Source organism: Mobula hypostoma, chromosome 12 (genome assembly GCF_963921235.1).
Source record: "Mobula hypostoma chromosome 12, sMobHyp1.1, whole genome shotgun sequence".
NCBI lineage: Eukaryota > Metazoa > Chordata > Chondrichthyes > Myliobatiformes > Myliobatidae > Mobula > Mobula hypostoma.
Window position 1 is genome coordinate 80190614 of NC_086108.1, and position 25725 is coordinate 80216338.

Below are 25725 nucleotides of genomic sequence, written 5' to 3' on the forward strand. Positions count from 1 at the left end.
CCCCCAACAAACTGCACCAGTACAAAAAGAGATGAAAAGAAAATAAATAATAATAATCAATAATCAAGAATATGAGAAGAAGATTTCTTGAAGGTGAGTCCATAGGTTGTGGGAACAGTTCAGAGACGGCGTGAATGAAGTTGAGTGAAGTGATCCCCCTTTGGTTCAAGAGTCTGATAGCTGAGGGGTAATAACAAGGACAAGAACAAGCAGGGATTTGACTGATATTGACCACGTGCAGGCACTGGTGCAGTTTAATTAGGCATCATGGTCGGCCAGACTTAGTGAGCTGAAGTGCTTGATCTTCTGCTGTTCATTTCTATTTTTAATATATGCATGTACAGTATCCAATCAAATTAAAGCATTGTTCATAAAGATCAGAATGTCTGAATTTGGAAATGAAAATTAGAAGAATTAATTCAATGTCTAAACAGGAGGATAAATTAGAATGAAATAGAAAAAATAAAAACATATAATTAATTTTTATAACCTTAGCAAAAAATTAAAGTAAAAAAATGAGCCCCTGGTTAATTAAGACATACAGAGTATACTAAAAGGCTGCTTAGAGTGAAATGGATATTTCTTGCTTTCTCTAGCAATTTTAGTTTACATTGCCATGCCATTCAATGTACAGTACTTCAACAGTGAGGCAAAAAACAAGATCCAGTTTTCAGGAAGAAAATTATGCAGCAGAACATGTTGGATAAGTTTCTCAGCATGTTGATTAATTAGGTATTTTCCAAAAAGTGAAATTCAATTATGGTTTACAAACAGCAAGTACATTTCACTCTGAATTATATTAAAAAACTTAAAAGGTAAGAATATTTCTCACAGAGGTCATGAATGGTCAGATAAGCTTGCTATAATGTTAAGAAGTTATTCTTTCTAGAATAGATACAATAGTTAGATCCATAATGTGCTGTGCTGTACTGTTCTGTTGTTGGTTCTGAAGGTTGTCATAGCCGGGGGGTGGTCAATGGGATGCTTTCCCACTACCTATAAAGTGCTCCAGATGGTATGCAACTCTAACAGCCTCTGACGACCAAGTCCAGCTCCTGGCCTTCACGTGTGGCTTCGCTACTGTGCCTGGCAGAACTGCTTCTACTCACAAAAAGTCGGACCACTGGCACCTCAAAACCAGTTGCTTCAGGCAGGTGGGGCTCGTTAGCCTTGGATGGCAGCCCGCCAAGGAGAAAGAAAACTCTGATTTTAAACCTCCGCTGCCTTGTGGCCATACCCACCCATGAAAAAGGCTTCGGGAGTAAACCCCAAAGAAGAAATCCAGAGCCAGAGTTCCTAAGGTAGTTTGATGTTGTTTACAACTTCATTCTGGCAACCTTTGTGACGACACTGGTGCCAAGATATATTGGTGCTTGCCCTTCCTTTGGACTACATCAGTGATGTGGAGAGGGGGAACCCACTGCATGGGCAACAGTCGGTTCTTCAAATCTTCCCACCCAACCATTGGGGCCATGTCATTTTCTCATAGCTACCACTGAACAGGAAGTACAGAGCCCGGAGTTCTACACTACCAGGTTCATGAACAGCTATTTCCCTTCAATTATTTGGTTCTTAACTAACTGGCAAAACTCTAATCACCTTTATGGTTTAGCAACACCATGACGACTCCAAGCACTTGTCACAAGACTAAATGTTCTAATTGTGTTTCTTCTTGTAAAAATTACGTATAATTTATGTTTTTCTTCTGAATGCTGCTTATATGATGCTATGTGCCTGCAAGGATGTTTCTCATTGCCCCTGTGCATATAGTGCCTTGAAAGGGTATTCAGCCCCCAACCCTTTGTTCACATAAATATTACAACCAGGGATTTTGATCAATTTAATTGAGAATTTTTATTTGTGAATCGCATGCTCTATTTTTCTACAGTAGATTTCAAAAAGCAGGGAAAATTGTAAAGCATGAAAAACTAAAAAATCAAGAACTGAAATGTCAGCAGATCAGAAGTATTCAACCCCCTTTTCTCAGTACTTAGTTAAACCACCTCTTGCAGCTATAAGAGCCAGTAGTCTTTTTGGATATGCCTCTACTACTTTTGCACAATATGATGGAGCAAGATACGCCCATTCCTCCTTGCTAAATTGCTCAAGCTGTGCCAAGTTAATTGGGGAGTGGCAGTGGACAGCAATCTTGAGGTCTTGCCAGAGCTGTTTCGTTCCTCTAGCAATGTGCTTTGAATAGTTATACTGCTGAAAGATGAAATTTCTCCCGTTTAAGCTTTCCGGCAGAGGCTAACAGGTTTTTGTCCAGGATCTCTCTGTATTTAGCTGCATTCATCTTCCCATCAATCCTCATCAGATTTCCAATCACTGCTGCTGCTGAAAAGCATCCACATAGCATGATGCCACCTCAACCATTCTTTACAGTAGGGATGGTGCTGCCTGGTTGATGCACAGTGTTAGAGTTACAGCACATTTACCACTTAGTGCTGAAGCCAAAAAGCTCCACTTGTCTCATCCAACCAGAAGACCTTCTTCTAGATCTTTACAGTATCTTCTAAGTGATGTTTTGCAAACTCCTTATGGGCAAAGATATGCCTTTCTTTTGCCAGGGCTTCTTCCATGTCACTCTTCCATAAATACCCTTTTTGTGTAAGGTTTTGGAGATTGTGGAGCCATGAATTTCATCTCTGGTTGAAGCCACTGACTTCTCAGAATGACTGTTGGCATCACAGTAGCCTCTTTTACAAGTGCCATTTTCCTCTGATGACTAGGTTTAGAGGGGCAGCCTAACCTAGGAAGTGTGGTTGTGGTTTCATATTTTTTTCCACTTTTTCACGATGGACTGCACTGAGATCCAAGGCACATTCCGGTGCCTTTGAGGTGGTCTTGTACCCTTCCCAGATTTATGCTTCTCTATTATCATTTCCTTGATTTGTCTTGAATGCTCTTTTGTCTTCATTTTGGTGTGGCTTGTGGAAAACATATCATACTGTTGGACCTTGCAGAGAGAAGGTGTATTTTTTCTTATGAATTCATTGAAAACAGGGGATCCTCCAATTTTCTACATCAACAAATTGGGTGAGCGGTAAGGTATTACAGTATATTGCACCTGAGAAAAGTTAGCACAGTAATTACAAAGGGATGAATACTTTTTCAGCTTCATAATTCTGGTTTTTAATTTTTAGTAAATTGTTGACAACTTTTGGAATTTTTTTGCTTTGACAAGATGCACAGTATTTTGTAGATTAGCTCAAAAACCCTACTTCGATATATTTAAATTTTAAAAATGAGACAGTAAAATGTGAACATAGTTGTGCGGGCTGAATACTTTGCAAGGCACTGCGTGTCATTAAACTTGACTTTCACTTTTGACTTTCCAAGAAACCATGAAGATTACACATGATGAATTCATCCTTAACACTAATGGTGCCCATTGTTTTGTACAAATCTATAAAATTAAAATCACAATAACTACAGAGCATTTCTTACAAGTCCCCATGAATTCCTGGTACTTTACCTGTTCCGCAATATTGCTACTTTTAAGAGAGAATGTATACCCTTCTCACTAGTGACATTGTACTCTTACTATTTCTTAATCTTCTCCTAAATCGATTCTGCCATTCGAGCTTTTGAATCACTGTCATTGCTCATCACTGTAGTGTTCTCTACCTTTATTGTAGATCAAACCTACCCCCTTTTCCTCATCACCTATATTGCTGAAATGTCAAAATACCCCTGAATATTTAATTCCCAGCTTTGCTCACTTATCAACCACAACCACATCTCTGTGATGGCCATGAGATCATACCCCTTCATTTCTATTTGTGCAATCAACGCATTCAGCTTTTCACTAACAGAGTATGACTTCAGACAGGGATCCTTCAAATTTTATCAAATCATTTATTCTTACTTTAACTTCTTATTGGCGCATTCTTAAAATCGATTTGATATAAATCCATCTACTTTAACATGTGTGATGAGGTACCGACAAAATGGATTGTAGAACATCTTAAAAGTCAGCGGATAAAGGAATTGGAAGTGGAGTAGAATGTGACAATGGCAAGTTGTCATGCAAACAATAATCTCAAAATTATAGAAAATGCTGTAAATATTCAACAGTTTCAGCAGCACCTGTAGAAAGAATCAGAATCAGATTTAATATCAGTGTTGTGAAATTTGAGGGAAAAAAGTAGTGAATTAGTGTTCATGTGTTCAATGTCCATTCAGAAATCTGATGGTAGAAGGCAAGAAGCTATTCCAGAATCATTGAGTGTGTGCCTTCAGGCTTCTGTATTTCCTCTTCCTCATGGTATCAATGAGAAGAGGGCAGCAAGCCTCCCCACTCCACGACACCAATGCTGTCCAAGGGAAGGGCCAATACAGCTTGGCACTAGCGTCATCGCAGAGCACTGCATGGTTAAGTGCCTTGCTCAAGGACGCAACACGCTGCCTCGGCTGGGGGCTCGAACTCACGACCTTCAGGTCGCTGGTCGAATGCCTTAACCACTTGGCCACGTGCCCACGTGTTGCATATATTTGCAAAAATGAAGGAAATACTGGTGACAGGGTCAGACAGTGAATTGGTTACATTGCTTGACCAGTAATTCAAAGACTAATTACCAGAAAATTCAAACTGAAAATCTTGAAAATCTGAACTTGGTTCAAAACAACCTGAAATAAAATAAAAGCTGGTTTCAGTGAAAAGCTTGTCAGATTGGCCTAAAACTCCAACTTGTTTAATGAGGAACCTCTGGTAAGGATTCCGATGATCTCAATTAAATTCCACCACATTGACTAATGAATATCCTGGCTCTTGGTTACTTAACTGAATCACCCTTTTGCCAATATTAATAACAGCATTAAATAATAAACTTACTTAAGGTATCATTCAAGAATGATGAGCAAGACAATAACAACTCTGGACTACTAAGCCAAAAATCAAAACCAGCAAATAGGATAAAATTCTACATTTGCCACCTTAAAAATATGGTAAGTGACCAATAATACCCCATCTGGAAAAGCAAATATTGACGGTTAAAATGCCAAAATAGCTGGATTACTTTACAACCTGTGAGTAAACTCATGTTCCTTTTAAACCACTCCCCTCTCATCTTAAAAATATGTCCTCTTTTCATGCATCCTTTAAAGCTCTTACAGTTTGTAAATTTTGTCTCATCTTTGCTTGATTTCTCAGCACATGGCTCCTAAACCATTTCGTATGTATTCTTTAACATTTTAAGAGGTAACATAGAATTATAATTCCCCAATAGAGGTGAAATCTCAGTTTTTTCAGCAAAAGTAACAAGAATAATCTGAAAGCAGGGTTAGTTTAGCTCATATTTCCTTGAACTTAACGTAAGTCTTAAAAACTCGAGCTTTGTTTACTCACTTCTGCATCAAGGACTTCCTAATGACAAGCTCGTCTTCCAAATCAGCTTCATTGGCCATGAAAAGTAGACGTTTGAATGTGTCATCAACTCCAACAAAGTCCCTTTGTTCCACTGCACACCATCAAAATATAAAAATGTAACTTGTCATTTCATCCATGGCAAATAAAGACATCTGGGGGATATACAGACTTTGAAAAGACTACAAAGAATGAATCACCGGCTAAACAAGTTCTGTAGATAGACTTAAGCTGTCATATTTCAAAGCCTTTACTTTCTTAGAAGTTTGTGAAGATTTGGAATGTCATTTAAAACTTTGACAGACTTCTATAGATGTACAGTGAAAAGTATATTGACTGGATCCATCACGGTCTGGTATGAAAACACTAATGCCCTTGAACAGAAAATCCTACAAAAAGTAGTGGACACATCACTGGTAAAGCCCTCCCCACCCACTGTGCACACCTACACAGAGCACTGTCACAGGAAAGCAGCATCCATCTTCAAGAACCTCCTCCACCCACACCATGCTCTCTTCTAGCTGCTGTCATCAGGAAGGAGATACAGGAGCCTCAGGACCCACACCAGCAGGTTCAGGAATAGTTATTATCCCTCAACCATCACACTCTTGTGCTAGAAGGGATAACTTCACTCACCCCAACATCAAACTGATTCCAAAACCTATGGACTCACTTTCAAGGACTCTACAACCCACATCATCAATAAAAAAAATATATACATTATGTGTATGTGTGCGTTTATTTATTTTCTACTTTGCATTTGCACATTGGTTGGTTGCCTACCTTGTTGTGTGCAGTTTTTTACTGACTCAATTATGCTTCTTTGTATTTACTGTGAATGTACAAGAAAAACTAAATGGGCAATATATGGTGACATATATGTACTCTGAAAATAAGTTTACTTTGAACTTTGAAAAACTTGCTCCATGCGAAGTGGTAAATGCTTCCTCTCATTTTATTTCATTTTTGCAAGTTCTGTTTAAAAGCAACTATTTTTATAGTGAACTTCACTACAAAATATATGCAAAATTGACAATTCTCCTCACTGATTGAGTATAGATTCTACAATACACAGAAATCTGCAAACCACCTGAAACAAAGATATTTGCTGTTTAACATCTCATCTAATATTATAAACATTCACTTTCTCCAACAATTGAGTACTGTGGTTATGGTACGTACTATTTACAAACTGAACACTGCAGCTTGACAAGGTTTCGTCAACAGTGCCTCACGAAACTATAAACTATTTTTCAAAAATGGCAAAAATAAAATGTGCATAGGAATGTAAACTTGTGTCACAGTACCCTTAAAAACATACAATTTTCTCCTTACTGAAGGTTAAAATTCCTAAAACTTCTATTTAAAAGCACTGTTGAAGGTTCTTCCTGAAAAGGTCTACAATTATTCAAGAAAGTGGCTCACTACCATATTCCCAGAGGCAATTAGGGAAGGCCAATAAACACTGGCCTCATCTCAGGGAAATTTAATAACTTATACTAGGCTACTTTTATAAAGGTCGATTATTTAAGAAACCTATAGAGACCAGAACTCAAGTATAGAAGGTACACAAATATTTGGCCAACTTGTATATTTGCTTGCAACACACACAGAATGCTGGAGGAACTCAGCAGGCCAGGCAGCATCTATAGAAGAGTGCAGTCAATGCTTAAGCCCAAAATGTTGACTGTACTCATAGATGCTGCTGGCCTGCTGAGTTCCTCCAGCATTTTGTGTGTGTTACTTGGATTTCCAGCATCTGTAGATTTTCCCTTGTTTGTACATTTGCTGATTTTAACCAAATCTCAGATATTTCTGATAAATTACCAGTTTCCTTATTGATTGCAACTCCCATAGTGAAGACAGCTTTCTGGAATGAAATCAATCTTGCAAATGAATTACAAACTGAAAGAAAGTCAAAGTTCTTCAACTAGACTGTGTCACCTAAGCACATCAAAGAGGATATTCAAGATTTTACAGTTTATCCCAATGTTGTTGTCAGTGACCCTGCCCTGACTGAAAGGTCAAGCTTTGTTACATAAGGAAAACACCAGTCCTTCAGATCAAAGTCCTATATACAGCCCAGCAAACTCTGTCCTATAAAACCTGTTTTATGTCTGTGGATTGTAACTAATGTATAGACATTTTTGGAGCATTCTAAGAAATACTATTTGCAAATACTTCTTTAATAAGGAGTAACATCCAACATTTAAGCATAAAAAGTTAATTGTGTCTTTTCCTTCATTGTCTGCTGCATGAGAACATTTAATAAAGCAACTGACCATTTAGCTCTGCTTTGAAATGATGCCCAAAAATTCAGCATCAGAAAAGAGGAAGATCATACCACAACAATGGCTAGGTCCTTGCGGACAGCTTTCTTTGATGATATTTTACGCTATCACTTTGATCCTGTTGCTTTAAAGGACTAGTGAAGGACATGAGGGCGCATGAAGGAAATAAATGCTAAAGATGGTGGGTGGGCTGCCAAAAAAGCAGGGTACTTTGTTTTTGATGAGTGTCATCTCCTTGAATTTTGTTGGGTGTGCTGTCATCTAAACATGTGGAGAATATTCCATCACAGTCCTAAATTGTGTCCTAAAATTGGTGGAAAGATTCTGAGCTTTGACAAAGTGAACTACTTATAGAACAGTACTTAACCAGCAACCTGCTCTTGGAATTGCAGCATTTATTTGGCTGGTTAAGTTACATTCCTGATCAATGGTGACTCCTGCTATGCTGATGGTTGGGGATTAATACCACTGAACGTCAGAGGTAGGTGGCAAGATTGTTTTGGTGGAGATGGTGCCTAGTACTTTTGAGGCATACGTTTCTTGCTGTTGTGCTGCCTGCAAGCACAGACTACTTCATTTTCTGAGGAGTTGTGAACAGAATTAAATATTGCATAATCAGCTTTTCTCCCAACAGATCTGCTGGGTATTTCTAGCGTTCTCTATTGTTTCAAATTTCGAACATCTACTAAGTTCTGAACCCCCAGTTTCAGTATTTTTTCTCTATTTTCCTCAATATTCTATTAACACTCTGTTAAATAGATCACTTGTGATTAACAGGTATTCATCAACATCTTTGAGTTAGCGTGAACACCTTCTGTGTCAGCAGAGCAATCTGGATTAAACCTCATCACAGGCAATTCCTTTGCACTTTTCACCTCTGTCCCTCTAGCCAATTTAAAACACACTCTTTCACTCCTGATGAACTATCATCAACCTGAAACACTCTTTTTCTCTCAATTCATTGATGCTCCCTAACCTGCTGAGTAGTTTTTGCATTTTTTAAAAATTTTGTGGTGTTTTTTTTTGCTTTTCAGTTTTATATGGTCTCCTGATTGCTACATCCAGTTTCGAATTGAAACATTATTGTAACACGTACCCCAGTAGAGTGAAAAGAAAGTTTACCTTGCGTACTGTTCATTCAGATTAATTCAACACTGCATTGAGATAGTACAAGGTAAAGTAATAACAGAATGCAAAACAAAGTGTTATAGCTGCAAAGAACGTGAAGTGTAGGTAGACAATAAGGTGCAAGATTGTGAGGTCTAGAGTCCATCTTATAATACTAGGGGACCATTCAACAGTCTTATAGCAGTGAGGCAGCTATCTCTGAACCTGGACATACATGCTTTTAGGCTTTTCTATCTTTTGCCCTGTGTGTGAGTGGAAAAGAGAGAATGGCCAGGGTGGGTGGGCCTTTGATTATACTGGCTTCTTTATTGAGGCAGCAAGAGTATAAACAGAGAGAAAGCTGGTTTCCAGTGAATAGCACTCTCACTTCTCCAGAATTTAGCACATTGGACCAAAGCCTTAATGTGATCTGGACTGTGGTTTGTCTCTGTTTTGATTGCAGTGTTTATTGAATATTTATCAAATATTGACCAGACACTTACCCCATTCAGTTTTTGTGAAAACATACACTTGACCTAAATAGTAATGAGTTAGGGTACAATATTGTTAAAAGTCTTGACAGGTCAAGAACCACATTAGAAGTTATTTACAATAAGAAAAACTCAAAGCTATATGTAGAAATTTCATGCAATTTTCTTGTACTATGCCATCGGATGAAATATTGAGCAACCAAGCAAGTAGCTCTTTTAAATGAGCTGTTGCAGGGCTCTCTAAAAGCAACAAAATTAATCTGCTGTAGCATTGATTTCAATGGCAATTAATGCTTTTTGACTTGAGAAAATTTTACCTGCTTTATTTTTCCCTTTCTGGCCAGGCACAGGTTCAGTACAGTCGTGCATTTTGCACATCAACATTGATATTGTGGCATCATGTGCCCGGAACAGGTCAATCACCTCATGTAGAGCTGCATCAGTAATTAGGTCACAACTGACCACCAACACATCAGTCTGCAAAGACAAAAACATTTTAAGCATTGGAATTTTCAACACTAAGATCACAAAGACCTAAAGTACATCGCAGTTCAGAAGCCAGAAGTGATAGTTGAACAATGATATCAACTTGAAGTTGGCAATGTCCATTAAGAAGCAAGTGGATAAGCATTCTGTTTCTGATTATGTTGGTTGAAGGATACAAACCAGCTGGAAAAGCTTAATGCGTCAAAAGACCTCTGAAATGAAGAAACTCTTAACACTGTGCACTACACTGATATACTGGATTGCACTTCTCTTTGATAGGTGTGAAAATCAAGTCAAATTAATCAAACGCAGTTTAAACTTAGCACTAAGCTGATTACTATACATGCTTGAATGCATTAATAATTAGATTAATAGAACAATAATGTATCTTAATGTGCTGCATCTACAACCTATAAAAGAAAACTGATTAATTGTAAATTTAAATCAACATTACTTTTAAATAATAAATAATTGGAAATTTTACCCCCATTCTAAAGCAGTCACAAATGTTTACCTTTTGGAAGCATATAAGAGAAATAGTTCTCATTTGATACGTGCACATACCTTAAACTCCTGGTAGTAACTAACAAAACAACCTGTTAACCACATAAGCCATTTCTTTTTTATATTGTATTTTCTTCCTTATTGGAATTGGAATTGATTTACTATTGTTGTCAAATGTACCGAGGTGCAGTAAAAAGTTTGTCCTGCATACTCTTCATGCAGATGAAATCATTACAATTGTGATTGTGGACTTCAGTAAGACACAGGTCAAACATTCTCCATTACACATCAATGGCTCTACCATGGTGCACATATAATGGACGACCAAGTGTGGACCTGCAACACCTCCTCGCTAGACAAGAAGGTACAGCAGTGTCTACACTTTTACTAAGGAGATTGAGGTGTGTAAGGCTCACCGCCCCCATTCTAATAACTTTCTGCAGGAGCACTGTCTGGCTGTATCATTGTGGGATATGGAAGATGCAAGGCATCAGACTGCAAGACCCTACATAGTAAAAACTGCCAAGTGGATCCACCTCTCTCCCCTTTGTAACATTTACCAGCAGCACTGGAGACAAAGGGCCTGAAGCACTGTTGAGGGTCCCTAACACCCAACCCACAATCCCTTTGACCCACTACCGTCAAGGAGATACACAATATCAGGACGAGAACTACCAGACTGGGTAACAACTTCTTCCATCATCCTGTGAGTGCCCTAATGAATACCCTGCCACCATCAAGGTCTCATCACTAGGACAGCAACTTGTTTACGGTTTACCTGTGCTGCATATTACATGCATTTGGAATTACAGTTCATTAACAGATTTATGGTAATATTTTGGTTTTTGCCATATGTTTTGATGGTGTCTGTGGTCCAGAGGAACATTGTTTCATTTGATTATATATACAGGTATAGTCAGCTGACAATAAATCTGAACCTGAATTTGAGAATGCAGAATAAAGTTTAACAGCTACAGAGAAAGTGCAATGCAGGTAGACAATAAGGTGCAAGGACATTACGTGATAGAATGTATGATCAAGGCTCTGTATTAGCATGCTAAGGATCCATTCAGCAGTCATGACATTGGGTAGAAACCATCCTCAAGCCAAAAAAGGGGGCGGGGGGGAAGCAATTTAAACTCAAAAGATTCTGCAGATGCCAAAAATCTTGAGCAACACATACAAAATGCCAGAGGAACTGAGCAGTCAGATGGCATCAATGGAGGGGAATAAACAGTTGTCGTTTCAAGCTGAGATCTCTCATCAGAACTGGAAAGGAAGGGGAAAGAAGCCAGAAGGCGGCAAAGGGAAAGAAAGGACTACAAGCTGGTAGGTGATAAATAAGATCAGAGGAGGGGGAAGGTGAGTGGATAGGGGAGGAGTGGATGAAGTTAGAACCTGGGAGAGATGGAAGAAGTGAAGGGATGAAGAAGGAAGATCATGGAAGAAAGGGAAGGAGGGACACTAGAGAGAGGTGATAAGTGCGTGAGAAGGGAACCAGAATGGGGAGTGAAAGAGGGGAGAAATTACTGGAAGTTAGAGGTATCAATGTTCATGCCATCAGGTTCAAGACTATCCAGATGGAATATGAGGTGTTGCTCCTCCAACCTGAGTATGGACTTATCATAGCAGCTTGGGGCCCTGAATGGTGGTGACGGAGGAAGTGTAGAACTTGTCCCACTTGCAGGGATAAGTGCCAGGGGAGATCAGTGAAGAGGAATGAGTGGACAAGGAAGTCATGTAGAGAGCAATCACTATGAAAAGCGGCGAATGGGGAAAGGAAAAATGTGCTTAGTGGTCGGATTCCATTGTAGATGGTATAAGTTACATAGAATGATGTGCTGTATAGGGAGGCTCATAGGTTTACAGATAAGGACATAGGGCACCTTATCTCTTTTATACGGTGGCAGAAGAATGGGGTGAAGGCAGATGTGCAGGAAATGGAGATGCGGGTAAGGTTAGCATCACTCTTTGAAGTTGCAGGAGATTCCAGATTTAATCAATTTAAGCTTTATGTTATCATAACATTATCCACTAGTCACCAAAAAAATTCTTAAATATTGTCAGGAATGTTATCATTAGCATAGGTAAATTGATAGTTATCTTTTGACTGCTGCTCTATACTGGACAGTGCATTGCTGAACACTATTCCATAAAATGCAATATTTACTTCCATTCCTTGTGCAAATGTTTATTTTGCAAGGTCTAACAGAGGTGTAATAACTTGGAGCACAGCAGTGGTATTTTGTAGGCTCAAGTTTGTAATCTTGCATACACTGAGTTATTGATCAAAGCTTTGCTGGTTTGGTAGAGAGTGTCTTGTATAAGAATAAAATGAAAGGGAACAAGCAAATTAACATTATGGATCAAGTATTCCTTCGCATCAGCAAAAGTGAGAAATGTTAACAAAATAACTATAGCTTCTTTAAAGTGGTTTCATATATGTATAATTGAAATGTACTTTACATAATCACTCTATATAATTTTAAAAGTGCATGTTGAAATATCATGTAATTTGATGTACTGTACATTAAAGATATTTTTTAAAACTGCTGAAAGAAGCAATCAAGTTAACTATCCAAAACCATACAGGCCACTAATAATCAATTAAGTTATGAGAGAACAAAATGAACCACAAACCAGACTTTCTAAGCTTATCATTTGTGTGTGAAATGCAGATCTGAAGTCAGTGACTTAAACCTGAATGGAAACAGATTTGGCTAAAGCAGACTGGGAAAACAGATTAAAAAGACAGTAGATAAGAAGTGGTAGACATTTAAGTATTTTATAATTCTTAACTAAGACATAATGTATTGAGAAAAACATTCTCTAGTAGGATAATCCAGGGGTGGCTAAGGAAATTAAGCACTGTAACATTGCATGCTTATTCTTTCAATATGATCCAAAGATTAGCAATTGGCCCAGGAATTTGGAACCATTTGAAAAGCAAAGAAAGGATGACTATAGACTGAATGAGAAAACATTATAACAGTATAATAGCATGAAATATAAAAACAGACAGCATGATCGTCCAGAAGTATATAAAACGAGAGTTGCTAAAATAAATATTGGTTTCTCCAAGAAGATGAAACAGGAGAATTAATAATAGCAAATAAACAAATAGCAGACAGTGAACAAATATTTTTATATTTGTTTTCATGGTAAAATACATTACAAGCATTTTAGTATGAAGGGATAGAGAACTTAAAATAATAATTTTAGCACAGAAGTTGCCAGGTAGACAAATGGAGTTAATGACTGACAAGTCTCGTGGTCCCAGTGGCCCGTATCTTGGATTAAAATAAATAGTTTTATAAATAACTGATGCGTCGGTTGCGATCTCCTAAAAATTCCCCAGGCTCTAGAAATCTCAGTAGATTGGAAAAGCATAAATGCAACACCTCTGTTCAAGACGGGAAGAAACTAATTAGACCCGGAACTGTCTTTAGGAAAATACTGAAAGCAGTAACAGGCCACCACAAAGAAAATCATGAGGCAATCAAGCAAAAACCATAGTTATATGAAAGGGAAATTATTTGTGCAACAAGTTTATTCGAGTTCTTGAAGACATAATGTGTAGGTTGAATACAGACATTATTCATTTGGACATCTATTCGAAAAGATTCTACAAAAATGTCACTTCACATGATTAGAGTTCATTGCATTGAGGATAATACCTTGGTATGGATGGAAGTTTGTTTAGCAACAAGAAACAGAAAATTGAGATAAAAGGGTCACTTTCAATCTTTAAAGCTGTAACTGGTTGTGTTCTATAGAGATTAGTGTTTGGACCTCAACTATTTACAATATGCATTCATTAATGTGGGGAAATATGAGGTTCTCTACTTTGGTACCAATGCAAAAAAAACAGAATTCTGTTTAAATGGAAAGACCTTCAAAATATTTCAGAAGGGAAATGGAATCCTGGCTGTTAAGCCAAAGCAGATGGAGTGCAAAAGTACACAAGTCTTGCTAAAATTATTCAGTACTTAATTAAATCATACCTGGAGTACTAGGTATAATTTGATTTTCTTATGTTGGGAGGCATTCAAGGCAAGTCAGAAACGATCTACTAAAAGATTTATTTCTGGGATGAAGGTATTGTGTTACAAGAAAAGAATTAATACCACAAATACTCAAAAGAGTCATAAAGCAATATAGCATGGATACAGGCCCTTGTCCCCAAAGAGTACACACCAACATGGTGCCCACCCAGCTCGTCCCAATTTCCTGTGCTCAGGCCATAACCCTCCCCCCTTCACTTAACTTGTTGGAGTTTAGTAGAATGAGTACTGATCTCATTGAAGCAGAAAAGATTTATACAGGAAGATATAAGAAATTGCAGATGCTGGAGTTAAGAACAAGACTGCAGCATACTTAAAGAACAGTGGATCATGCAACAAATACTGAAACAAAAGGTATAAATTGATACTTTAGGTCAAGACTGAGAGGGAAGGGGATTGCGAGTGTACAGTAATGGGGAGGGCAGAGATAGGGATTGGAGAGGTGAACAAAAAGGAGAAGAAAGCAAGATGAACAAATGAGAATGTGAGAGAGGAGTGCAGGTTACATGAAATTGGAAAATTTAGCCTCTGCACTCCACTCTGTCCTGTCCCATATGAGGAAAATGGTGCCTCATATGCCAGGAAGCTGTTTATTGACATTAGCTCAGTATTTAATACGATCAAACCTCAGAAGCTGGTTCGTAAATTGTCCTCATTGGGTCTCAACACCTCTCTCTGTGAATGAATCCTGGACTTCTTGATAAAAAGGCCACAGTCAGTCCACGTTAGCAGAAACATCTCCAGCTCCATCATGCTGAGCACCAATGCTCACCAGGGCTGAGTGCTCAACCCACTGTTGTTCATACTGCTGACATATGCATGTACTGCTAGATCATGTCCAAACCGTTTCATCAAGTTCACTGATGACATAACAGTGGTTGGCCTCAACAACGACGACAAAGAGGCAGTGTGCAGAGTGGAGGTAAAGCAGCTGGTAGAATGGTGCGAGCACAACAACTTGAGTCTCAACGTGGGTAAGACCAAAGAGATGATTGTGGACTTTAGAAAAGTGCAGGTTAACCACTCCTCACTGCACATATACGGCTTCTCCATGGAGAGAGTTAGGAGCACTAGATTTCTGGGAGTGCACATAACAGATGATCTTATCTGGTGCCTCAACACCACCTCTTTGGTCAAGATGCATAGCACTGTCTCCACTTCCTAAGGAGATTCAGGTAAGTGAGACTTCCCCACCTCCCATTTTAAGCAATCTTTACAACAGCACCATTGAAGGTGGCCTGACCAGCTGCATCACAGTCTCGTAAGGGAAATGCATAGCATCTGACAGCAAGTCCCTACAAAGGATTGCGGAGGCTGCTGAGAGAATCACCGGGGTCCCTCTTCCACCCATTAGAGATACTAATCAGGAGTGCTGTGCACACAGGGCCCTTAGTGTTGTCAATGATCCAATTCATCCGTTGAGCAATCTCTTTGACTTCAGGCAGGAAGAATTAAGAGAAAAGTTGTTAGCATGGGAAATAACTTCTTCCCCCAGGATGTGAAACTACTGAACTTCCTGCCACTACCCAAGTCTCATCATATATGATATTAAGACATTGAAGCAGAATTAGGCCATTTGGCCCATAGAGACTGCTCTGCCATTCAATCATGGCAGATCCTTTTTTCCCCTCCTCAGCCCCTTCACCCGTAACCTTTGATGTTATATCCAATCAAGAACCTATCAGGCTACATCTTAAATACACCCAATGACCTGGCCTCCACAGCTGCCTGTGGTAACAAATTCCACAAATTCACCACCCTTTGGCTAAAGAAGCTTCTCTGCATCTCTGTTTTGAAAGGGTGCTCCTCTATCCTGAGGCTGTGCCCTCTTGTCTAGACTCTCCCACCATGGAAAATATCCTTTCCACATCTACTCTGTCTAGGCTTTCAACAATCAAAAGATTTCAATGAGATCCCCCCTTATCCTTCTAAATTCCAGTGAGTGCAGACCCAGAGCCATCAAACATTCCTCGTATGATAGCCCTGTCATTCCTGGAATCATCTTTGTGAACCTTCTCTGTACCCTCTCCAATGCCAGCGCATCCCTTCTTAGATAAGGAGCCCAAAACTGTTTACAATACTCAAGGTGAGGCCTCATCAGTGCCTTATAAAGCCTCAGCATCACATCCTGCTCTTGTATTCTAGACCTCTTGAAATGAATGTTAAAATTTTAGTTGCCTTCTTCACCACCAACTCAACCTGCAAGTTAACCTTTATGGCATTCTGCACAAGGACTCCCAAGTCCCTTTGCATCTCAGATCTTTGGACTTTCTCCCTGTTTAGAAAAAGTCTGCACAGTTATTTCTACTACCAAAGTGCATGACCATGCATTTTCCAACATGGTATTTCATTTGCCACTTTCTTGCCCACGAAGCATCGGTGGCTTTATACTGTTTATTTTATAACTTGCATTGTATATGCACCTTATTATTTGTGGTAGTATTACTTTACGTGTTGCGTATGTGAGATTTATGTACTGTGTTGTACACCTTGGTCTGGAGGAATGTTGTTTCGTTCGGCGGTATACAAGTGTACGGTTGAATGACTATAAACTGAACTTGAACTTAATGTTCATACCAAAGATATCTGTGAGGCTTGACAGGGTTGATACTGAGAGCATGTTTCCCCTTGTGGTGGAATCTAGAGCTAGAGCTGCACAATTTCAGAATAATGGATCACTCATTTAAGACATATGAAATGGAATGCCAAATCTTTGGAATTCATTACCCAGGAACTATAGAAGTTGGATCTTTGAATACATTCATGGCTGAAATGTTTGATCTAAAGGTGCTTTATGTTATGGGAAACAGGCAGGAACGCAAAGCTCAGTTCAAGATCTGAACAAACATGATCTTATGATTTGCAGACAGTTAACTACTACAATTTTTTAATTAACATGTTACTTTCTCCAGTTAGATGTTTCAGATACAGCTACACCGAAGACAGTGAACCTTTTAAAGAAAGTTAAGATACGTGAATCCTAAGCAACTTTTTTCCAAACATTAAATAATTATTTTCATTTCAATTTCTTTTCCACTGCATCAGCAATCTGACATTTCAGACCATGAAGTCATCAGACATGAAGATATCAACTTCTGACTGAACAAAACTTTGTCCAAGGCAACTACACAAAACCTTAGTTAGGCCACACATGGAGTTCCGTGCCCAGTTAAAGCTGCCACATGATGAAAATGGCATGATTACGCAGGAGTGCGTACAGAGAAATATACCAGGACGTTGCCTGGGATGGAGCATTTCAACTGTCAGAAAACAGCAGACAAATCAGGTTTGTTTTTCTTGGAAAACAGAAGGTCGAAGTTAACTTGATTGATGTACACTGAATTATGATTTTTTCTCCCTGGGAGAGGTGCTTATAACTAAAAGGCATTGATTTAAGATAAAATTCAGAGCAAGGGTTCCAACTTAGGGTCCATGGATGCCTTAGGGGTCCATGGCATACAAAAGGTTGGGAACCCCTGATTTGGACGGAATTTAAGGATTCATTTTCATCAAGAGGGTGGTTGAAATTTGCAATGCATGCCTTTTGGGGTGATGAGGACAGCTGCTAGACAACATTTATTAAATACCAAAATAATCATCAGAAACACCCTGGCATAGAAAACACATTTGGAATGCTGGAAAATAGTATTAGTATAGATGTTGAATATAAGTACTTGATGGCCAACATGGACAAGGTGGGCCATCAAGTTTCAATGCTATATGATTCCTGAACACCATGATAATGCTCAACAACAGGGAATTCAAACTGAAGGTTCTAGAAAAGATGGATGAAATGATCTATTAGAAAAGGGAAACTGGCTATGGGATAGTAGCTGAGAAGACAAATAGACCAGCAGCTCTATTTTTGAGGAAAGGACAATGAGATAATGAAGAAGAATTGGAGCAATGAATGATTAGATGATGTGGAAAAGAGGCATCTTGTGACTGGAATAAACTGGCAAAGATTTAGGAATCAGAAATTTGATGTCATATATTGGATTATCTCAAAGACAGTATTAAAAAAATTAGGCAAGAAGATGTGCTCCTATGTTAAATCATTAGGAAACCTTTTAACTTAAGGATTGGGAACAGGTCAGGACCAGTATGGCGCCTTCAGTGGTAACTTTAATGGAACGTGAATCCTCTCCCTCCACCCAAACTATATGCAACACATGAAATGTCCAAGAAAATGAGGTTTGCTGATGTTACTCAACAGATTGCAACTGGGATCGGTATGAGAGGCTCACAGCAGATTTCTTTATATCTCCATGGCCTCCATTGGTTGGGGTTGACCATGAATGCCACTTCCTGGCTGTTGAAGTCAATACGCAAGCCAGTACACAAGCCAGGGCATTACAATATGAAGAGCAAGTTGTTGCCCATGCAGTAGGCACCCCCTCTCCACGCAACTGATGAATCCAAAGGAACGGCAGGGACTGATACAGTTTGACACCAGCGGGAGTTCCCAGTCAGCATTGAACTCATTGTAGGACTGCCTTGGGGACTCCGGGTTTTTCCTCGGTGATTACTCCCAAAGCCTTCGCTATGAATGGGTACAGCCGCAAGCCAGCAGAGGTGTGAAATCAGTTTTCCTTCCCATAGATGAGTTCTTACCCACACCTAATGAGCCCATCCAGCTGGAGCAACTGGATTTATGGCACCAGTAATCCGCCCTTGCCCCTTCTCCCCTCAGTAGAAATGGTTCCACCAGGCTTAGTAGCTAAGCCACATGTGAAGGCCAGGACCTGGCAGAGGCTATTTGAGACATACACCATTGGGAGCATTTAATAGGTAGTGGGATCTTATCCCCACTGCCTCCTCCAAGTTATGACAATCTTAAGGAACCTTCTTACATCTAGTCGTAGCCAATTACCTACAAACCTCTCAGACACTGGATGTTATGAGAATGATCCCTTTCCTACAAACTTTATTAAAAGCAAAACCTTGATCTATTCTGATATTACTAATCATCGTGATTTACTAGATTGTTGAAATCACAAATCATTCAACAAATTACAAAGAAGGATAACAGCATGGAATGTGAGATACAAGTCAAAAATTGCAATTTCTGCAAAAACAAGAATAAACAGAGAAAATTACTGTTAAACAAGAGTGCCTACACAGGATGTAGATATCATCAAGTTTTCATTTTTTCCAATTTCTATACACTTAACAGAAATATTTGCTTATCAGCTATTTAAATGGATTCAAATAAATATGTTTTAGCTTTGGATAATGAATAATTCCTTTAATTGAAAATGGAATATAAATTCTTGCATTCGTCCGTATAACAAATCTATTGAAGTCAAGACTAACATCTGCCATTTGAAATGAGTAATTCTATTTTTGTCATCCATATAAGGTAAGATTTGTTTGACTGTAGGTAAGTGGTTAAAATGCCATCAATAAAAATCCAACACCTTTTAAAAGCAAAGCCCATGTAAAGAACTACTATAATGGTAATTACGTCTTGAGGATAGCATCTACCCAGATGTTCTCAAGTGTCTGAAGCTTGTCTCCTGGAAGGGGGAGGAATTCAGCAAACTGTAGGTGATTCCACAACTAATCAGTGTAGAGCCACTCTACATCCAGTTCAACTCCACCCCAAAAAATTGAGTTCTAACTGGACAAGAAATGAGCTGGTCTATCGTAAAATGTAACAGTCCCAGAAATACAGGATACCGAAAAGGACGATAATGCAGTAAAATCGCCTGATGCAAATTGTAGAAATCAAAAGGAGACAAATACAAACTAAATCCACTTACAATTAGACACATCTTTAATGCAGTAACACAAAAATGCAAACACCTGATAGATAAAGAAATCAGCCCAGATGACCTGAACTTGCTCACACATTCCAGCTTAAATTCTTCATATGCACTGCTACTTGACTACTCAAGGAGCTGAAAGATAGAGCATGAACTTGCTGATATTTTCTAACAGTCAGGAATTTACTAATGGATCCTACACAAGACCACAAATCCATTAAGTTTATAAAGATTTTGCAGCATTAGGAGCCAAAAGTCGCAACTTTTCTAAGCTCTGTGTTTCAAGTAATGTTTGAATTAGTTTAAAGATATTTCTAAGATTTTATTTAGTCTCTTTCGAAAAATGCAATACATTCATTCATTATGTGCCGTGTCGTATGACATGTGCGATCATGGTCATTGACCATGACTGTTCTTCAAAAACTTTTCTACAGAAGTGGTTTGCCATTGCCGCCTTCTGGGCAGTGCTTTTACAAGACTGGTGATAAGCCATTATAATTACTCTTCAAAGACTGGCTGCCTAGTATCAGTGGTTACATAACTAGAACTTGTAATATGCACCAGCTGCTCATATGACCATCCACCATCTGCTCCCATGGCTTCACGTGACCCTGATCAGGGGGCTAAGCAGCAGTTACACCTTGCCCAATGGTGGCATGCAGACAGGTGGAGGGAAGGAGTGCCCTACACCTCCTTTGGTAGGGACATATCACCACCCAAAAATGCAATATCTCTTTTAATTTTCATATTACTTATTTTCCTGTGAACCTAAGGATCCTGTTGCAGGGGTGGCATTGACTCCCAGTGTCAAGAGTTCGGTATTGAGCTTGATTGGAGTAATCGTATTGAAGACAGAACTGAAGTCAATAAAAATTAGCCTGAAATAAGTGTCTTCACTCTCCAGACGCTCCAGGAGTGTGTGTCAGACCAGGGAGACGGCTTCCACAAATTGCAGTGGGTCGAAGTTGACTAGAAAGCTGAATTTGGACTTTATCTTCTTTTATTCAGAGATACAGCGCAGAACAGGCCCTTCAGACCCTTTGAGCGGCTCCGTCCAACAACCTACCTAACCCTAGCCTAATCACAGGACAATTTACCTACTTACTGATACAGCTTTGGACTGAGAGTGGAAACCAGAGTGCCCAAAGAAAACCCACATGGTCACGGAAAGAACATACGAACTCATAGAGATGGTGCTGAATTTGAATTCCGGTGCCCCAAGCTGTAATAAGGTCATGATAACCACTACACTACTGTTCTGCCCTTTCTACTTTCTCCCCCAATTTATGAGCATGTCATATCTGAATAACCCAATCAGGTCTCTGGAAATCCTACTGCCACACACAGCGCCTTAACCATCAGGTTGAGGATGCTCTTTGCAAATTTAGCTTTCTGGATCCAATAACAGTGCACTGATGGTAACAGGGAACAAAGCAGCAAATGTGAAAGCAGGGCCACACCCAAAAAAAATTCCATGGAAACTATTCTTATTCTCTGTTATTTGCCATTATTCAAACCCATATATGAACTACAGAGCTCCCCAGGTTATCACAGAACCGCGTGGACTTTACGCAAATTCCCCATAAATATGAAGAGTAAGGACCAGTATCCAGTCATCATTTAATAAGTCTGTAAGGAACAGTCCACGCCTTCTGCAACTCCACAACCTTCTACCTCTACAGCTTCCTCATTACTTCATGAATTGTCCACTGTACCACTTTCATTTGACACAAGTACAATTTGATTGTTAACAATTTCAGCTGACATTTGGAAGTGAATATTTTGTTAGACTAACAATATTGAGTAGCGTTCATTAACAACTGGGATATACTATATGTTTCATTAATTTAATTATGGGTAGTGTTGGGGTAACAGTGGGAAATATTTAATAAAAGAATAAGAGTATGGACGACTTTAGGAAATGAATGACAATACAATAGAGTATTGAGAGTAAACAGTACATGAACAAGGATAGGCTCAACTATTTCAAGCAATGGGATTTTATCTTAGTTGTGTGGGGAATTATCAGTTTCTGACTTGTAGAAAAATTTGGTTTATAGACAGTTCTCAGGATACTTATATATCTTAATGATACATGATATATCTATTGCCACAATAGATCAACGGCAGATGCAATCTCAATGGCTCTTCACACGGCCTTGGACAATACAAACACCTATGTCAGGATGTTGTTCGTCGACTAGAGCTCAGCATTTAATATTATCATTCCCACAATCCTGATTGAGAAGTTACAGAACCTGGGCCCCTGTACCTCCCTCTGCAATTGGATCCTCAACTTCCTAACTGGAAGACCACAATCTGTGCAGATTGGCGATAATATCTCCTCCTTGCTGACAATCAACACTGGTGCACCTCAAGTGTGTGTACTTAGCCCACTGCTCTACTCTCTCTATACCCATGACTGTGTGGCTAGGCATAGCTCAAATATCATCTATAAATTTGCTGATGATAGAACCACTGTTGGTAGAATTTCAGATTGAGGCTAGAAGGCGTACAGGAGCGAGATATGCCAACTAGTGGAGTGGTGTCGCAGCTTCAACCTTGCACTCAACGTCAGCAAGATGAAAGAGCTGACTGTCGACTTCAGGAAGGGTAAGACGAAGGAACACATACCAATTCTCATAGAGGGATCAAAAGTGGGGAGAGTTTCAAGTTCCTGCATGTCAAGATCTCTGAGGATCTAACCTGACCCCAACATATCGATGTAGCTACAAAGAAGGCAAGACAGCTTCTATACTTCATTAGGAGTTTGAAGAGATTTGGTATGCAGAGGGTCATACATTTAGTCAGCTCCATCTTGGGTACACGACATCTTCAAAGAGTGGTATCTCAGAAAGGCAGTGTCCATTAATAAGGACCCTTAGCACCCAGGGCATGCCCTTTTCTCACTGTTACCATCAGGTAGGAGGTACAGAAATCTGAAGGCACACACTCAGCAGTTCAGGAACAGCTTCTTCCCCCTCTGCCATCTAATTCGTATATGGACATTGATCCGGTGAACACTACATCACTTTTTAAATATATATTATTTCTGTTTTTGCACAATATTTAATCTATTAATTATACATATATTGTATTTAAGACGATTAGATATAGGAGCAGAAGTAGGCCATTCAGCCCATTGAGTCTGCTCCACCATTCAATCATGGGCTGATCCAATTCTTCCAGTCATCCCCACTCCCCTGCCTTCCCCCATACCCTTTGATGCTCTGGTTAATCAAGAACGTAAATTGATTGATTGATTGATTTTTCGTATTCTATATTATGTATAGCATTGAACTGCTGCTGCCAAGTTAACAAATTTCACCACTCATGCCATAATAAACCCGATTCTGATTCTATATCTTGTCAAAAATTTCTAAGAACTTGGATTCTGATAAAATCTCCAGAAACAGAGCCTGCCATAGACCTTTTGCATTATGGTGTCCATAAATATAAATTATCCTATCTAATTTGGCAGCAAGAAGATAACAACTGAATATCCAGTACTTCATGTGCACCTTCCAATATACCAATATGGACGGCTTGCTCCCCAGACTGGGTGAATCAAATTAAGGGATTCAAAGCAAATCAGAATGAGAATCAGGTTTATATTCACAGATAGATGCTGTAAAATTTGTTGTTTTACAGCAGCAGTACAGTACAATACAATAAAGAAATTACCATATTACAATAAGATATATATAAGAATAAATAGTTCAAAGAGAGAGCAAAACAGTGAGGTAGAGTTCATGGACCATTCAGAAATCTGATGACAGAGGGAAAGAAGCTGTTCTAAAACACTGAGAGTATGTCCTAAGGCTCTTTTACTTTTTCCCTGATGGTAGTAATGAGAAGTGAGCATATCCTGAAATGTGACAGTCCTTAATGATGGATACTGCCTTCTTGGGGCACTGTCTTTTGAAGATTACCTTCGAAGAGGCTAGTGCCCATTGAGTCTACAACCTACAGCAGGTTTCCTGTGCACTGGAGCCTCCATATCAGGTAGTAATGCAACTAGTCACAAGGCTCTCCACGGTACATCTACAGAAATTTGCAAGTCTTTGGTGACATGCAAAATCTCCTCAAACTCTTAATGAAGTTAAGCTGCTGGAAGGCCTTCTTCAAGATAGTGTCAATATAATATCCCAGATAGATCCTCTGAGATGTTGACACTCAAGAACTTGACAGGACTGTGGTCCCCCATGAGGAAATTAAAGACCCAGTTATAGAATGTGCTTAAGGTTATCAAATCTAAGTCTAAATAGAAATAATCAATTACAAGTGATAATACTTATTTTTTCTTCTCAGCTGCTGTTGAGTATTTCAGGTATTGTCTGCTTTTAGTTTAAGTTCTTATGCTCATTGGTATTGATGGTTAATCATGGAAGAGAACAAAATAGAAAGATATTGTAGAATAACAAAGAGGAAAACAGGAAGTAGAAAGGGAGGAACTAAATGAAGAGGAGAGTTAGGCAGAAGTGGAAAAGGAACCGAAACAGAACTACCGAAGGTGCAACCAACTAATTACAGGCTGGCTAGCAGGACAAGCAAAGGTATGAAAATTCTTCTGAGCTCAACCACCGATATAAAACCACTGTTCTGGTATGTGCAAGTGCAAGAATTCATCTACAGTAGAATTATTCGTAAATGTATTCATTTATTTGAGATTTGAGCCAATGGCCAAAAAACCACAGATTAAAATTGGCATACAGGTGGAGAAAAACTGATTCCATTTGGTCACGGGAAACTGCAAAAGTTTTCTCTTTTCAGAATTTAAATGCACTCAAGCAACAAAACAGGAAAGGAGCTTGAGTTGCAGAAAATTACGGGCAAAACATAAAAAATAAGAAAATACAAGGGCTAAACACAGATTCACTGGGAACAGATATAACCAAAAGGATCAGAAAAATATTAAAGAAACTACATTATTTAAACTGCAGACTCAACATACAAAAACAGAATTGCTTTTAATACATCTACAAAAATATTATTCAAAGAGGAACATAAAGCATTTCTTGCAGAAGAAAGAACATGAAGTATTCTCTCAGTAACCTAAAAATGAGAAAAATTGGTCACCTCTTGATATAGTAATACTTCGATTTCAAAATAATGCATTACCTTAATTTTTCCATGTATCTGTCGTAAGGAATCTGCAGTTCCCATATCAGTGTCCTCAGGAATGTACACCATATCCAATTTCATCTTTGTGTCCAATTGTTGATGTTTTTGGACCTCTTTTGTTGTGACCACAATTACTTCTGGAAAAGAAAGTAACTAAGAATTTCCAATCATAATGCATATACAGAACAAAGAACTTAGAAATGATCAACTGTTTAACCTTTTAGGTATCAAAGGTATTTGTACAGAAGGATATATGAAGATTATTTGGCACAGCAATGCAGCTTGTTCCTTCTTTGCTACCTTTGATTTGGTCACTTAAAACCAAATAGATGTGTTCACACAGAGTGAACTGAGATGGTGGTTATGAATGCTAAACATATAATGTATGACAAACAGAATGTGGGCTATTGTTTATTCTCATATTAATCAGGACCTTGCTTGCATAAAATATTTTTCAACAAGTAACCTGTCCAACTTGAAAATCAATGAGTTGAAGTGTACATTATGCACAAGAAAAAAGTG

General features: G+C 38.8%; 1 protein-coding gene across 2 annotated transcripts in view; it reads right to left on the reverse strand.

Annotated features, from left to right (window-relative positions):
• eif2b3 (eukaryotic translation initiation factor 2B, subunit 3 gamma) overlaps nt 1-25725 on the reverse strand; it is a 127259-nt gene that overhangs the window by 77728 nt on the left and 23806 nt on the right. For both annotated transcript variants that reach the window (XM_063064999.1, XM_063064998.1), the window contains exons 3-5: nt 25201-25340; nt 9575-9734; nt 5351-5462 (exon numbers count right to left, since the gene is read on the reverse strand). In XM_063064999.1, the coding sequence (XP_062921069.1) occupies nt 5351-5462; nt 9575-9734; nt 25201-25340 (412 nt within the window). The remainder of the gene's footprint in view (nt 1-5350; nt 5463-9574; nt 9735-25200; nt 25341-25725) is intronic.